The sequence below is a fragment of the Emericellopsis cladophorae genome (assembly GCF_022114955.1).
Source record: "Emericellopsis cladophorae strain MUM 19.33 chromosome Unknown NODE_1_length_1489480_cov_119_871856, whole genome shotgun sequence".
Classification (NCBI taxonomy): domain Eukaryota; kingdom Fungi; phylum Ascomycota; class Sordariomycetes; order Hypocreales; family Bionectriaceae; genus Emericellopsis; species Emericellopsis cladophorae.
Window position 1 is genome coordinate 931,089 of NW_026250926.1, and position 15,017 is coordinate 946,105.

General features: G+C 55.6%; 4 protein-coding genes across 4 annotated transcripts; 2 read left to right on the forward strand and 2 right to left on the reverse strand.

Annotated features, from left to right (window-relative positions):
- Positions 1 to 1,391: 1,391 nt before the first annotated feature.
- On the reverse strand, positions 1,392 to 2,038 carry J7T54_006181 (60S ribosomal protein L33; the record flags this gene model as incomplete). The annotated part of the gene is made up of 4 exons (XM_051504686.1): positions 1,392 to 1,590; positions 1,656 to 1,751; positions 1,902 to 1,911; positions 2,014 to 2,038. 4 exons carry the CDS (start codon positions 2,036 to 2,038, stop codon positions 1,392 to 1,394), a joined length of 330 nt encoding a protein of 109 aa, XP_051366698.1.
- A 548-nt stretch (positions 2,039 to 2,586) lies between these two features.
- On the forward strand, positions 2,587 to 4,520 carry J7T54_006182 (Phosphoribosylaminoimidazole carboxylase-like protein; the record flags this gene model as incomplete). Its single annotated transcript, XM_051504697.1, has 3 exons — positions 2,587 to 3,421; positions 3,471 to 4,261; positions 4,314 to 4,520. 3 exons carry the CDS (start codon positions 2,587 to 2,589, stop codon positions 4,518 to 4,520), a joined length of 1,833 nt encoding a protein of 610 aa, XP_051366699.1.
- Positions 4,521 to 5,850: 1,330 nt separating this feature from the next.
- J7T54_006183 (Glucose-6-phosphate 1-dehydrogenase) lies at positions 5,851 to 12,428 on the forward strand (the record flags this gene model as incomplete). The annotated part of the gene is made up of 8 exons (XM_051504707.1): positions 5,851 to 5,870; positions 6,041 to 6,113; positions 6,179 to 6,199; positions 6,271 to 6,615; positions 6,675 to 7,614; positions 7,661 to 7,796; positions 8,985 to 10,835; positions 10,883 to 12,428. 8 exons carry the CDS (start codon positions 5,851 to 5,853, stop codon positions 12,426 to 12,428), a joined length of 4,932 nt encoding a protein of 1,643 aa, XP_051366700.1.
- Positions 12,429 to 12,697: 269 nt separating this feature from the next.
- On the reverse strand, positions 12,698 to 14,790 carry J7T54_006184 (protoporphyrinogen/coproporphyrinogen III oxidase; the record flags this gene model as incomplete). The annotated part of the gene is made up of 4 exons (XM_051504718.1): positions 12,698 to 14,164; positions 14,227 to 14,551; positions 14,659 to 14,699; positions 14,782 to 14,790. The coding sequence occupies 4 exons, from the start codon at positions 14,788 to 14,790 to the stop codon at positions 12,698 to 12,700; spliced, it is 1,842 nt and encodes a 613-aa protein (XP_051366701.1).
- Between the last annotated feature and the right edge of the window lie 227 nt (positions 14,791 to 15,017).

A 15,017-nucleotide genomic window follows, 5' to 3' on the forward strand; every position in this document is an offset into this window, starting at 1 on the left:
TTTATTTTCCTCTCCTGTGCTCCCCCCAGCAGTCCTTCGTTCTCCAATCTCTCAACTCACTTGTGTCTCGTACGAAAATGTCGGCACAGGACTACTATCAAGGCGGCGGCGGCCCGAATCATGGACCGCCCCAGGGCTATCCTCAGTCTCCTCAACCAGTGAGTCTTCTCAAAGGCCGCGCGGCCCCCGAGAATGCATCAAACTACCAAAACCCGTTACTGACCATACCAGGCGTACGGAGGCCCGCCTCCCCCGGGACAGTACAACCAGTATGGACCTCCTCCAGGTAACTACGCGCCTGGATATCCCCCGCCTGGCCAGTACCAGCACGGTGGACCACCTGGAGGGTATGGCGGTCAGCCGCCGATGCAGTACCAGCAGCAACCACCTCCATCCAGGGGTAGCGGTAATGCCAAGTCGCAGAGGAATTGTCTAGTCGCCTGTTTGGCAACCATCTGTTTCTGCTGCGCCGTGGAGGAATGCTGCGAGTGCTGGTGAGATCTCTACAACCGGTCCGGCGCGCTCAACTATGCTGACCAGTGATATAGCTGCTCGTGCTGCGAATGTTTCTGTTAAAGAGTGGAGGAAGCTTCGAGTTTAGAAGGCAGCATGATCCATATGCAATGTGGTTGGCTGTATTCTAATCGGGCGTATTGGGCGGTGCACAAGGGTAATAACGCCGACACGTCGATGCTAGACAGCACTTTCATTTACTCGTTACCAGAAGGAGAAGCGATTGATCTATTCGACATCATTTCAATATTCAAAGGTACGATAGGAGAACTTTGGGGATGCGACAGTCAAGACATGGGCCTTGGTAGTGGGAGGTATCTTACATTGTTGGGAGTCTGATGTAGCTGCTGGCTAGGCCAGAGATGGCTCTACATTGCCACGCGAATATACGCAGTCACATACGAGGAAGCACGCTGGATACCAATAGTGATGTCTTGTACCGCACCTCAAATGCAAAATGCAACCATTTACGCCCGCAGCTTCACCGAAGTGTTCACCAAGCATCTTGTGGGAGAATCATGTCTCATTCCTTGTTTTTGGTAGTTCGCATCCATCCTCATCTGACGACAGCCGCCAACCCCTTGTACGCAATCCCGGCGAGGTCGAACGAGCCCAGACAATGCCATCAATGATCACAACCAGCCTTCAAAGGGTATGTGGTGGACACCTGACGGCCGAGTCCACACTCGCCCTGCCCGATTAACAGCCGTGGTTTCGTATCGTGGGTTGGAATTTTGACGTCTTTGTTTTGAATTGAATGCCTCTTTGTCACAAAAGCAAGGCCATCTTCTTTACCCTCGCCTCGACCAATGCAGCCAAATGAATACCGTCCGCACTACCAACTCCAGCCCGGTTGGGGCTTTTGCAAAACCCATTGTTTATATCGAAGAGGGGTACAACATGACGCGGACCGAAGCACCGAAAGACTTAGAGGGAAGGGGGTTGGCGAAGCGGGCACGGACGACGCCAGAGTTGCCGTGCGGCCGGGTGACCTTGCCCCAGATGACACGGTGCTTGGAGCCGCGGACCTCCTTGTGAGCCTTGTAGATGTAGGCAATGCGCTTGCCGAGGTAGAAGCTGCAGAGCCTTGTTAGTCCCGTTTCGATTGCCCGGCTTTACATTGCTCGTCAGTGGTAACGTACTTGGCAGCCTCAGTGTTGTCAACACCCTCGATCTGGATCAGGCTGATGGCGGGCTTGGTGGTGTGACGCGAGCGCTTGTAGCTCAGGTGGCGTCCCCTGTTGATCATCGTCAGCCCTTGTTCATTGAGATCGTGCCCTTCTCGTGTCTTCCAAGCGGGTATCGTGAAATGTCCAGTCGTGCACCGTCGGGTCGGCCGGTGATGGTCGCATCCTGAGGGGGCAGAAAATGTAGCAGTGTATACTCACTTGACGTAGACTGCATCATGTTAGCACACTGTCCGAAATAATAATCGCCATTGAGGCATCACGACCAATGTCGCGATATCTCATGTTTCGCGATGGGCAGGGATAGACTCACGGCGGTGGCCGGCTTCGGAAGGCATCTTGTCGGTATTATGGCTCTTGACCCGGGCTGAGGAACAAAAGCTGTGATGTGGTAACGTCTTAGCGAAAAGACCTCCCTGTTGTGTTAATTTGCCGTGTCGTTGATTGTCGTGATGCGCAGCTGAGGACGAGTGGATGCGATTGTTGGTGTGCGGCGAGTAGCCCGAAAATTTGTGCCCTTACCGTCACGTGTGCGCCATTAGGGCAGATTGGGTGAGTAAGCTGAAATGCTGTGGCTGAGCTCGTCGCGCCAGCCACAGCTCAGGACCCCGCGGTCCCCACTCTACCGCTGGCGCCGCAGCGATGATGCTGCACTGCGTTCCCGACTTCGGGGAGAAATAATTTGGGGGACTACGTAAATCTATATTCAATGAGAACTTGACTGGCAAACCAGGTCCTTCTCAACCTCAATTAGCCTTCTGTTGGCTAATTTTTTTCCAATTGGAGACGTACAGTCAGTGCACCGACTTAATTCTGGATCAACAACCGGAACCAGAAGTATCACCCTCTTAGATCAAAGAGCGACAACAACTGGGCCACCTCCAAGATGACGACCGCGCCTCTCAAAATCGGTCTGTTGGGTGGTGGGCAGCTCGGACAGATGCTGTGTGAAGCCACCAATCCTGATGGCTTTGAAGTTGTCATTCTCGACGCGGAAGATGCACCTGCCAAGCGTATAAATGGCCACAAGGAGCATGTGACCGGCTCTTTCAAAGATGCCGCCAAGGTTCGGGAGCTGGCGGAAAAGTGCGATGTGTTGACGGTCGAGATAGAGCACGTCAACACTGATGTGCTCGAGGAGGTCGCGACAAAGGGTGTGCGAAGTGCCTCTACGGGCGAAATGAGGACAGTACCTGTCCACCCGTCTTGGCGCACTCTGCGACTCGTACAGGACAAATATCTGCAGAAAGAACATTTCCACCAAAGAGGTGTGCCTATCGCGAGGCAAATGGCTCTGGACGGTGATCTGGACTCACTCAAGGCGGCTTACGAGGCATTGGCGTTCCCCTTCATGGTCAAGGCTAGGACGGGGTCGTATGATGGTCGAGGCAACTTCAAGGTGAAGGGCCCTGAAGACTTTGCCGCTTCCATAGACGCACTCAAGGGATTGCCGCTCTATGCAGAGAAATGGGTACCCTTTGTAATGGAGCTGGCTGTCATGGTGATTCGGACTGAGGACAACGAGGGCAATCTTCAAGGCGTCCACTCCTACCCGGTGGTCGAGACAATCCACGAGGATGATGTCTGCAAGACAGTGATCATGCCCCCGCGCAAAGTAGGTGCAGATGTCTGTGCCAAGGCGCGTCGAGTCGCCGAGGAGGTCATATCAAGCTTGTGGGGCCGAGGCGTGTTTGCCGTAGAGATGTTCTTGTTGGAAGATGGTAAGTATTGTTCAGACGGCATATCTGCATACATGGCTAATCTCCCCAGGGACGATCATGGTGAACGAGGTTGCCCCCCGGCCACATAACTCTGGCCACTACACCATTGAGTCTGTTCCCAATCTTTCCCAGTACAAGGCGCAAGCGCATGCGATCATGGGCTACATCCCTCCTCAACTAAAGATTGAGCCTGCGGTTTCCAAGGCCATTATGCTGAATATTCTCGGGGGTGCCCTTCCGCACTCTCACGACCGGCTCGTCCATCTCGCACGAACAGCGTACATCGAGGGTGTGAACATTTACCTGCATCTGTATGGCAAAGCGTCCAAGCCAGGTCGTAAGATCGGTCACATCACATTCACTTCATCCGCCGGCGTGGACCTCGAGCAGACTATCGCGCCTTTCATCAACGAGGTCGACAAGATGCGCCTCGACCGCATCAACACGTCCCCAACGACCATGAGGCCCTCTGCCGGTCCTTCAGAGCCAAAGGAAGCCGAGGTCAAGTCGTCACGCAACCCCAAATCACCTCTTGTCGTTGTAACCATGGGTTCCGACTCTGATCTCGGAGTCTTGTCCGCAGGCTTGGACATCCTTGAGAAGTTTGGCGTGCCATACGACTGCACAATCACGTCGGCACACCGGACTCCGGCGCGGATGACTGAGTTGGCGCATGGCGCTGCTGGAAAGGGAGTCAAGGTTCTCATCGCAGCCGCTGGAGGTGCTGCTCACCTTCCTGGCATGCTGGCTTCTGAGACCACCGTGCCTGTCATTGGCGTGCCGATCAAAGCTACCCACCTCGACGGTAATGACAGTCTCCTGAGCATCGTTCAAATGCCTGTAAGTAGAGAGAACCATTTTTTGACCAACAGAAGCTGACACAGCACCACAGCGAGGCATCCCCGTTGCGACAGTCGGGATTAATAATTCCACCAATGCGGCTCTGCTTGCCGTCCGCATTCTGGGCTCGTACTACCCCGAGTACCAAGCGAAGATGGCCAAATATCAGGAGACGATGAAGGTGGAAGTTGAAGACAAGGCGGCCAAGCTTGAGAATGTTGGATATCAGACTTACTTGGCGGCGAAGGCGAAGAAATGAAGGATGATACCCTGCGTCATGAGGTAAATAGGCACAACAAAGAGATCGCTGTGGATTGTGCTTGCTTGGCCCCATGAGATCCGCGCCTACACAGACAGCTTATGTCTCATCGTGGTATTCGCATCTACTCGACTTCATTGTCTGACTTTGTCGAATTGACTGTAATAGGTATTTGAACCAACCTTGCCCAGTCGCCATGCACAAGATAATATTGTGACCCAGCCGATGAACCAGCGGGCGACCGATCTCATTGTAGTAATAGCGTGGGTGGACTGGGACCAGAGCATATCAAAATACCGCAGCAACAAGAGCGAAAGGTGGGCAGCAAGTTGGGGAGCTTTGCCGGTGCCTTGTCCATCATCCTGGGGACCTACAGGCTGCGAGCTTTATGACTGGACCGGCAAAATCGATGGCGACCCAAGGTAGGCTGACCCTTCGAAGTTCGGTGGGTGACTTTGTATTTCCAGTGGGAGGACGGAGGAGCATTAATTACAAAGCAGTTAGATAAGACCAGTATCTGCATACGCCAAGGACTGTCATTACATGACTTGGTGAATGAGGGGCACCTAACGTACGCACCTACGAGGAGAGGCAATGAGTGAAATCCGTTGCAGTATCCGCGATTCCGCTGCGTTATGTCACCAGTCCGCTCATTGCTCACCGAGACTTCCGGCTGTGAGGCAGGCGGTAACAAGTTAAATCTTACGGATAATTGACTCTAAAGTGACCACACGGTCTATGAATCGCTCTGATGAATCTGAGGCGCCAACGGGTCGTCATTCACCATTTCGAGGCGATCGGCTGGTTTGGTTGACTGAGCTGGATCGGCTCGGGGTTGAGGCGCCTCAGGTTTAACGCAAGAGAGAAAGCCGCTTGACCCACTGCGAAGCGGCGGGGAGCGGCTCTCGTTGGACAATGTCGCGACAGCGACGTAACTTGGGAGGTCGCAAGACGGACGGTACGCCGATTGCGGGCTTTACGCACGTAACTTTAGGCGAGAGGTATGAGGCGCGTGGAATAATGTGTGGAATGCACCTAGAGGCTCATGGATGTGGATGCTGCCAGGCAGCTGGGGCCACTAGCAACCGCTGGCTCCGTGTCGTGTCCAGAGACTGGACTCCAGGTGCCCTGCGCCCTGGGTCCTGGCGCAACTCCTTCGTCATAAAACTCAAAGTCATCATCCCGTCTCCAACAGCCACTCCTCCCAGAACTCCAGTAACCTCAACACCACCTTCGTCTGTCCCCCTTTTCTCACCAGCTCGACGCTTTCTCTCTCGAGTCTGCTAGACAACTTTTCTTCATACAGTTTCATTTCTGAACGGTTGTCGTCATGGAGCAGAGCCCAGCATCGTACGTGCCCTCCGCCCGCGAACCCCCACCATCCATCATCCATCCACCTTGCAGTGCTTTTGCGAGGGGCAACTGGCGACAGACAGATAGCTCCAACCTCACGTCATCCCCGCGAGCATCGCCAACAGCACCTTTCAGCGCAAACATGCTAACCACAGCCGTGCCAACAGGACCATGGAGCTCAAGGATAACACAGTTATTGTGGTCCTTGGTGCCTCCGGCGACTTGGCCAAGAAGAAGACTGTGAGTCTGCAGCACCACCCATCCGTCTGCTCAGTATGTCATCGTGCTAACCGTGCTGCAAATAGTACCCCGCGCTCTTCGGCCTTGTGAGTTGCTCCTGCCGCTGCGTTGCACAACGTTGTCCAGACCGAACGAAGAGGACTAATGCAATGTGCAGTACCGCAATCAATTCCTGCCCAAAGATGTCAAGATCGTTGGATATGCCCGCACCAAAATGGACCATGAGGAGTACCTGCGCCGGATCAAGTCGTACATGAAGACACCCACCAAGGAGATTGAGCAGCAATTGGAGGACTTCTGCGGCCTTTGCACCTATATCTCAGGCCAGTACGACAAGGATGAGTCTTTCCAGGCTCTAAACGATCACCTCGAGAAGCTCGAGGAGGGCCGCTCCGAGACCAACCGTGTCTTTTACATGGCGCTGCCTCCCAGTGTCTTCACAATCGTATCGCAGCACCTGAAGAAGAACTGCTATCCCACCAAGGGCATTGCTCGTGTCGTCGTATGTGGGGCCAGCGAGGGCTTGACTCGGAAGCACAAGTCACTGACGTGAATGTATAGGTCGAGAAGCCCTTTGGCAAGGATCTGGCTAGCTCGCGCGAACTCCAGAAATCGCTTGAGCCCGACTGGAAAGAGGACGAGCTATTCCGCATTGATCACTACCTTGGCAAGGAGATGGTGAAGAACATTCTCATCCTCCGCTTTGGCAACTCCTTCTTGGGCGCCACCTGGAACCGTCAGCACATCGACAACGTCCAGATCACGTTCAAGGAGCCCTTCGGCACCGAGGGTCGCGGTGGCTATTTCGACGAGTTTGGTATCATCCGAGACGTCATGCAGAACCACTTGCTGCAGGTGCTGACCCTCTTGACGATGGAGCGTCCCATCTCGTTCAACTCGGAGGATATTCGCGACGAGAAGGTTCGCGTTCTCCGCCACATGCCCGCCATCGAGCCTAAGAATGTCATTATCGGTCAGTACGGCAAATCGCTCGACGGGAGCAAGCCCTCGTACAAGGAGGACGACACTGTTCCCCAGGACTCGCGATGCCCGACCTTTTGCGCTCTCGTTGCCTACATTAAAAATGAGCGATGGGACGGCGTGCCTTTTATCATGAAGGCTGGCAAGGCCCTCAACGAGCAAAAGACAGAGATCCGGATCCAGTTCAAGGACGTCACATCGGGTATCTTCAAGGATATCCCCCGCAACGAGCTCGTCATGCGCATCCAGCCTAACGAGAGCGTCTACATCAAGATGAACTCGAAACTTCCCGGCCTCAGCATGCAGACCGTTGTCACCGAGCTGGACTTGACATATCGCCGCCGTTTCTCTGACCTGAAGATCCCCGAGGCTTACGAGTCGCTGGTCCTCGACTGTCTCAAGGGTGACCACTCCAACTTTGTCCGCGACGATGAGCTTGATGCCAGCTGGCGCATCTTCACACCCTTGCTGCACTACCTGGATGACAACAAGGAGATTGTCCCCATGGAGTACCCCTATGGTGAGTCTGTTGACAAGCGGCACAAGTCAAACGCTAACATGCGCAGGATCCCGTGGCCCTGCAGTGTTGGACGACTTCACTTCGTCCTACGGTTACAAGTTCAGTGATGCCAGTGGCTACCAATGGCCCACCTCGACTACTCAGCAGCAGAACAACAACAACAACGGCGGCGGCAACAAGCTGTAAGTCGTCACGTCGGTGCGCTGCTGAACAGTATGGCGCGTTCGTTGGCTTCGAATCGCATCGGTTGCCGACAGTCCCCCAGTTGAGCATCAAGCATGTGGAGAAGCGCGCGACGTTGGATCTTACCACAGGTGCCTGAGTATAAAAGAATTGCGGCTGGAATTGTTGTACGTGGGGAGGTCATATTACCATGATGCGCGAGCAAGTTGTCCGAGAACACGCTGTCCTGGGCTCGAATTCAGATAATGCGGTGCGAGTACGCTCGTGGTCAACCTCACATACTGAGCCATGGCAACCAGAGATGCAGTGTTAGCAAATCTACAAGTGAAACCCTCAACCAAACCGTTTCAATCACTGGCAAGGAGACATTTAAATCTTAAGACATCCTACATCCGTGCGGTCGCACCTAATCGATTGCCAAGATGCAGCTGTGGCTGACGGACCCACATACACCGCCCCAGCTTGAACCTGAGGCTCTGAGCCGAGTGTCTGAGCTTTAGCACCCGCCGTCTGTGGCTCAGGCGCAAGTGGCCGCTCTTTGTCGAGGCTAGTGAGGCAATCCCGCAGGTAGCAAGGGCAGTCAAGTCACTCCTGCAACTTTCGCTTCGACCATCTCATATTGGCCAACAACTGCAACCGCTGCTTTCACTTTCCTCCTTTGCTTATTCTTCTCCACACTGCCCATCACTCACCATCTATCACACAATCACTCACTACACCGCCAGCATCAAGCGCCTTTCCGCCTTCCCAACGGCCACCGAACCGAGGCCTGAACCGAGATATTCCCCGGTCGCGTCTTGCGGATCGCAATCGTCATTCTTCAAGGCAGCGGAGAAAGCGCTCTCTTGAGCCTGTCAACTAGACGCGAATCACACGAGGACAACACACCCAGCTTTTTGAATTACCGGATCCCACTGTCGAACGCAGGGGCTGGCAGATTTTTTTCTTTGCCTTCTTCCCTAGACCTTTGCGCGATAGCGACCTCTTGTCGCACTCGCGTCTGCCTTTCCACCGACTGTCGCCCAGTAGTCGACCCGACGAGAATACGCGCGGCCTTGATATCCGATCTACCGAAGCACGACCGCCCCTGTTCTTTCTCCATGATTGGCAGGGGTCAAGTCATAGCACGACGAGTTGCGCCGTAAGGTGCTGGAGAGGGCGTGAACGGGAACATCTCCGGCGGGCAGTTTTGTCCACCGCGTGATGCCAGCTGTCGTCGATATGGACAATGGCATTCAGAATGGCGCGCGCACCGACCATGATCGGAATTCGAGTGCGAACGGTGTCAACGGCATAGTGAAAGCGCCGGCAGGGCACAATGTCGCTACCGAGGAAGCAGGACAGGGCAAGGCGAAGGAACAAGGTTCAGAGGAGCCTGCAAATGATGCGCAACCAGCAAGGATGAACAACCTGCCCGAAGAGATTGCGCATGTTACCGAGGGGTTCATCCCTTTATCTGTGCTTTTGACACGCCTGGCGCAGCGATCGCACAACGAGCTGCAGCATGGCATCACAACTTTTGCCGATATGCCTCAGGAGAACTACATGAAACACAAGGCGATCTTGGAATTTGCGCAGGAGCAGCATGAGCGATGGGTCAAGGCACTCGTCATCACGGACTGGAGTAAAAAGGCTGAGGTGGTCAGCAAGCTGATCGATCTGCGTGCTCACATGAATCACCAGCAGTTTCTCTACGACTCTGCGTTGGATGAAGTTGTCAACCTGAAGAGGAATCTCGCCTTTGCTCGCATACCCAGCCCCGACTTGAAGACGGCACTCCAGGTTTTGTCCACGGGCTCGGCACCATGGATGCCCGACGTTGACTACATTGAGCCACCGCAACTCGGCCCCGAGGACCAGCTCAAGTGGCTCAACGAATTGAATACTCTCCTTTCACTGCGGCTGAACCTCGAAGAATTCGACCGGATCCCGCCACAGTTCAGAGATTACACCATCGCTTCGGGGAGGGTGACTTTTAAGGTGGAGGGGGAGTTCGAAGTGGATCTGACGGTTGCTGATGAGGATCCTGAGCGACAGTTCTGGTTCATCGATTTCCGATTCGCATATCAGCCAGCCCCGGCAATTGTGCCGGAAACCGTTCTGTCTCATCTAGAGGCCAATGTCAACATGGCGTTGAACCGGGATGGCTTGGCGGGGTGCTATCAATTCTTGCACGAATTCGTCTTGACCTGCAAGATCAATGAGCTTAAGCGACAGGCACTACTCTTGGAAAAGACAGCGTGGACCGGCACGCTCAAAGTCGAGCCACTACACAGGGCTTTGGCGATCCAGTACTGGGCAACGCGCTTACCGCCCAAGTGCTCAAAGAGTTGGCTTCTGATTGCAGTCCACAGCGACAAGAAGGGGAAAGCCGCACCCGCAGCGGCGTCCACGAGTCACTTGGAACTGAATTGGTACCGGGATAACGCGGAGGTAAAAAGCGCCAAGATCGAGGCGAACTTCAACAAACTGGAGGTTGAAACCCTTCTGAATTCGGTCATCAGAAGTCACATTGACTACATCCTCCAAGGTATCTACGACAAGGCGTCGTCACTTCCGCGATACGCCAACCAGGAATGCCGCCTTGTGCGCGAGACGTCGCTCGATGATCCTCTCAGGTGCTCCTTGACGGCTCAGCTCACAGGTTCCGTTGAGATGTCCCTGCACATTGAACCAAAGTCAGGCGTGGTCGCAATCAAGCCGCAGTCCAAGTACACCATAGCACAAGAGCACAAGCTCAACACGCCCACCGGCCCCGCGGAGTCGACGATCAACAACGGCAGCAGCGTCATTGCCAGCGGGTTTACTTGTCTTCAAGAAGTGCGTTGCAATGTCGTAGAAGATGAAATCGTCAGGCGATCGTCGCCTCTGGGTTGGCAGGCGATCCGACCTGCGCTGAAGGATGAAGAGATTCGTTCAATCGTCAGGATGCGTGAATGGTTACGCGCGATCTGGTTACGAAGAAGCGGTTGGCCCCAGCACTGGTACCTGGTAGCCGTCTTGAGCCAAGGCGGCGACGACTGGTGGCTGATTCGAGCGTGAGTCTATCGTCATACGCCATCTGATGAAAACTAACTGTGTTTAGGAACGCGGAGGTCAAGGACCGCGTGCAACACTACAAGATCAACATGCCCATGGGCAAAGGAGCGGCCAATTTCTCCGAGCTGTTCTGGAATCGTCTGACCCTGTTCACGACGGCACTAATATCGCAGTATATCGACATGCGGACGTTGCACGCTGCTGGCGTCAAGCATCACGCGAGTGATAGGTCCAGCTTACCGGCAACAGCTGCCAGGCTGCCAGCAATTGACTTGGCGCTGTCCGATATCTTCCCCGCAATGGTGTATAACTTGGCTGAAACATCGGAAGACAAGGCTTCCACGAGCGACGTCGAACAGGATGTCACCCGGCAAGTAACAACCATGGCTCTCACACCAAGGCAGCCGTGGGCGAAGGACGATGTGGTCATGAGGTTCATAACGGTTCAGGGACGCACATATGGGAGCAAACCAGACCCGGAGGACAACGAGCAGCACCTGACCTGCGTCTCGGAAGCCATTATCAAGGTACACCATGGAGGCAAGCTTGGTCGCCTGGAGGGTCGGATAGACCAAAGCACCTGGTACAGTCCCGCAAAAGGAGAATTTGCTCTGCAACTGAGATATCCTTTGGGCGAATCAGGACTGCAGCAGCTGAAGTCTCGCGTCACTGCTATTGACCGCTTCGTTTGCTTCCTAGAAGCACTCGGACAATGTACGAAAACCATTGAGAACGAGCGGGTGACCATGCGGGGCGTGTCCTTCTTCTACGCAAACCCGACTGATGGTCAACGCAGTCAGAAGTGGCGCGTTGTGATGGACTTGTCCAAGGACCAAGTTGAAATTGCGCTTGCCGCGGGCAATCCTCATCTGCGCGTGCTGAACTATCTCAGGAAGTTGGTCAATATTGAAGGGGGCATCAAGACTTTGATGATCTGGCTTCCGCAGTCCCTGCCAGTTTTCATGTCGCTCGAGAACATCAAGAACGCCTGGGACTCTATCGAGGGGAATGGCCAGGGCCGAGCTGCAATTTCTTGCAAGAACCTTGACTGGCTGTCCATCTCGTATTCCATCATGGGCACCGGCAGCGACGGCCAGCCGGTGAGCCGGCGACTGTCCTTTGAAGCAGTGGTCAAGCTGCGAAAGGACGGGCTCTGGTGGCACATTCACCGCACCGGCCATTATCGGGCTGAGGACAGATTTGGCAAGGCGTTGGAACCTGTGTTCGGTCAAAGCAACGGCGACTGGATAGGGATGGGCACTAGTGCTGCCGGCAAAGTCTCACCAGGAGCAGCCATGCTGTTCGACAAGATTGACGAGATTGTCAAGGGGCTTGTTGGCCAATTGCAAGGCGACGAAGGATTCGAGCCTCCGCCGCCTCCTCAGGTCCAGCAGCGACCGGTGCAAGAGCAGCGGCAACAACAACCACCACCGCCGCCGCAGCAGCAGCAGCAGCAACGGCAGAGCGGACAGCCAGTGCCACCGCAAGTGACGCCTGTGCCGATCCCGCAGGTGCCCCCCATGGGCAAGCCGCGCAAGCCGAGCCAGACGAAGACGGGGCGAGCTCCTGACCAGGCGATCGAAATAGGATGAGGTCACAGGGAATGGCAAGGCTCAGTACATACACGCATTTTGGACGTTACGACTCGCATCGAGAGGCGTTAAGGGGGGTAGAGGCCCAGCCGCTTGAAAAGGACTGGGCCGCTCTTGTGGATTAATAGTCATGATACCTTTGAATGCAAGCATGTTAACGATTCGTGCATTGGTACTACAATGGTCGGTGATACTCTAGCTTGGTCAGTGTTCCGTCTATCTGCCGCATGATGTGGTTTTCGAGCGCCCAAATTGAATATAGTACACGGTCAAACTCTCCTTCCCGAGGGCAGTTCCATCGCCGCATCTGGCCAGATTGTCTCTTGGCCGGGGGAGAATTCATATCCCCTTCGTAGACTCTCGGTGTTCTTCTTGTTGACAGACAGGTGGGCGTTGTACCGTAGCATAGGACTATTGTCGGGTACCTTGACAAAGGAGGGCGACATAGCATGCTCGGCGCCATACTCCTCCAGCCCGTTCATGTGGAAGGACTCGTAGGTGAGGTCAAAGGCCATGTCGTAGCCGGCCCGCAGGGCGCCGGCCACGCCCGGCTTGGTGAAGGAGCCGCCAATGGGGGCGAGGCGATTCTTGAACTTGGCCTGCAGCGCCTGGTCGAGCTTTGTGATGCGCTCGGCGTGGCCGACCGTGTGCTGCGGCAGGCAGTCCTTGGCGAGGTTGGCCACGGCGTGGCATGGTGTGTCCTTGGGAATGCCCAGCTGGCGCTCCAGCAGGTTCTTGGCTTGCTGGATCGCCTCCTCCTCGGTGGGGATAGGGTGGCCCTCGTCAAAGTAGTGACCGCCCATGAGGACGAAGAGTTTGGTCCCGCGCTCTGCGAGGCGCTCGCCGTTCACCTCAACGCGGCCGGCGCCGACACCAACGCCGGAATCGAAGAACACGCCCAGGGCGCGCTCGGGGTTCTCTTCTTGCGGGACAGTGTCGGGGATGAGATAACCCAGCCCCTTGGGAATAATGTCCTCGTATGGATACCAGACGTTGACGGTCATGACCGACACGGACTTGAAGTCCTCTAGAGGAAGGGTCTGTTTGGTCGCCTTGTGCAGCTGCTTAGCCGGGAGAGCGGATATGACCTTGTCGTAGGGCCTCGCATTCTCGCGGTTGATGACGACCTTGTCAAACCTCTCGCGGTAGGCAATGTCGGTGGCCGGGGTGCCGAGCCTGAGCTCGACATTAGGCATGGACTCGAGAGCATCGACCAACATGTGCGACAGCGTTTCCATGCCGTGCTGCTCAAAGGACACCATGCTGCTGTTGTCTACGGAGAACAGCTTCATAAAGGCCACGCCGTCAATCTCCGAGCCAATCCTCTGCCAGAGCCGGAATTCCTTGGTAGGGACAAACGTGAAATCGTCGTCGCGACTCATGGGCGCCGGCCAGCCAAGCATGTGTGGTGCCACACTCCACGCACTCAGGTCATGGACACTGCCCCCCCACACGCCGTGCACAATGGCGGACATGAGCGTCTCGCTGAGGACCTTGGAGCCATATGTGTTTTCGAGGAACTCGGCGATGGACATGTCCCTGCTGGGGTAGGGGGTGCGCCGGAAGAGATTCTTAAGGTAGCCGGTGATCAGCGGTAGAGCGACCTGGCGCAAGACGGGGTTCTTGAGCGCATCAATGATGGAGCAAGGCGGCGCCGCTGCCAGCTGATTTTCGTGCAGTATCCATCGCGGTTGCGTCCCATCCAGTGGCGTGAGCGGTAGACCAAAGTCGCAGAGCTACATCAGTCAGCCAACGATCCCGCGTGGTTTCTGGCAGGTATTATAGGTGGGCCACTGACTAGCTGGTACAAGATCAACCTGTCCATCCGCCCGCCCGTCTGGGCTGTCGACATGGAGCGCGGCCCTCGCTCAAAGAGCACCTGCGTCTTGACGCCGCCCACGTCGACGGGTGTCTTCTCGGAGCGGAGCCACCCTCCCCATCGCGAGGATGCTTCGTATACCGTGATCTGCGCCGGTTTCTCCAGTCGTTTCGCGAGAAAGTAGGCCGTCGTGAGACCAGTCAGCCCGCCGCCCACGACGGCAATGTTGGGCGCCTCTGGCACGTCCCGGGCCTTGTGCCCGGTGTTCCCCGAACGGCAAGCGACGCCGAGACAGTCCGCGTAGCTATAGAAATCACAGACACCGGGTGCCGACGAGTAGGATCGAGCGTGCGAGCGTGCGAGCGTGGGAAGACTTGCTGGAGTAATGGGTCGTCGTCGTATCGAGCGGACGTTGGAGTGGGCGCTGGCGTGGATCGCGAGACGACGACGCCCTGCGCGGTCGCATGCGCAGCGCGGGTTTCTCAAGGCATGGCTTGAGATCCGCAGTGCCTCGCAATCAGCTCCGGCACGTACCAGGCTCATGGCGCGGCGTCAATGCGTGGGATGGTATCGGTGGCGGCTGGGTTGTACGTAGAGTTGAGGATCAGGCGCGGAGTTGGGAGTTCGTTCCTCTATCGCGGTACGCACCGCCGCCATCCATGCCGATGTGGCCGTCATCGTTTTGATATCCGCTCATTTATGTCACATCAGTTCCTCATGTCTCACAGAATTCACAGACGAGCACCATTTTGTAGTAGCGGAGGAGTATA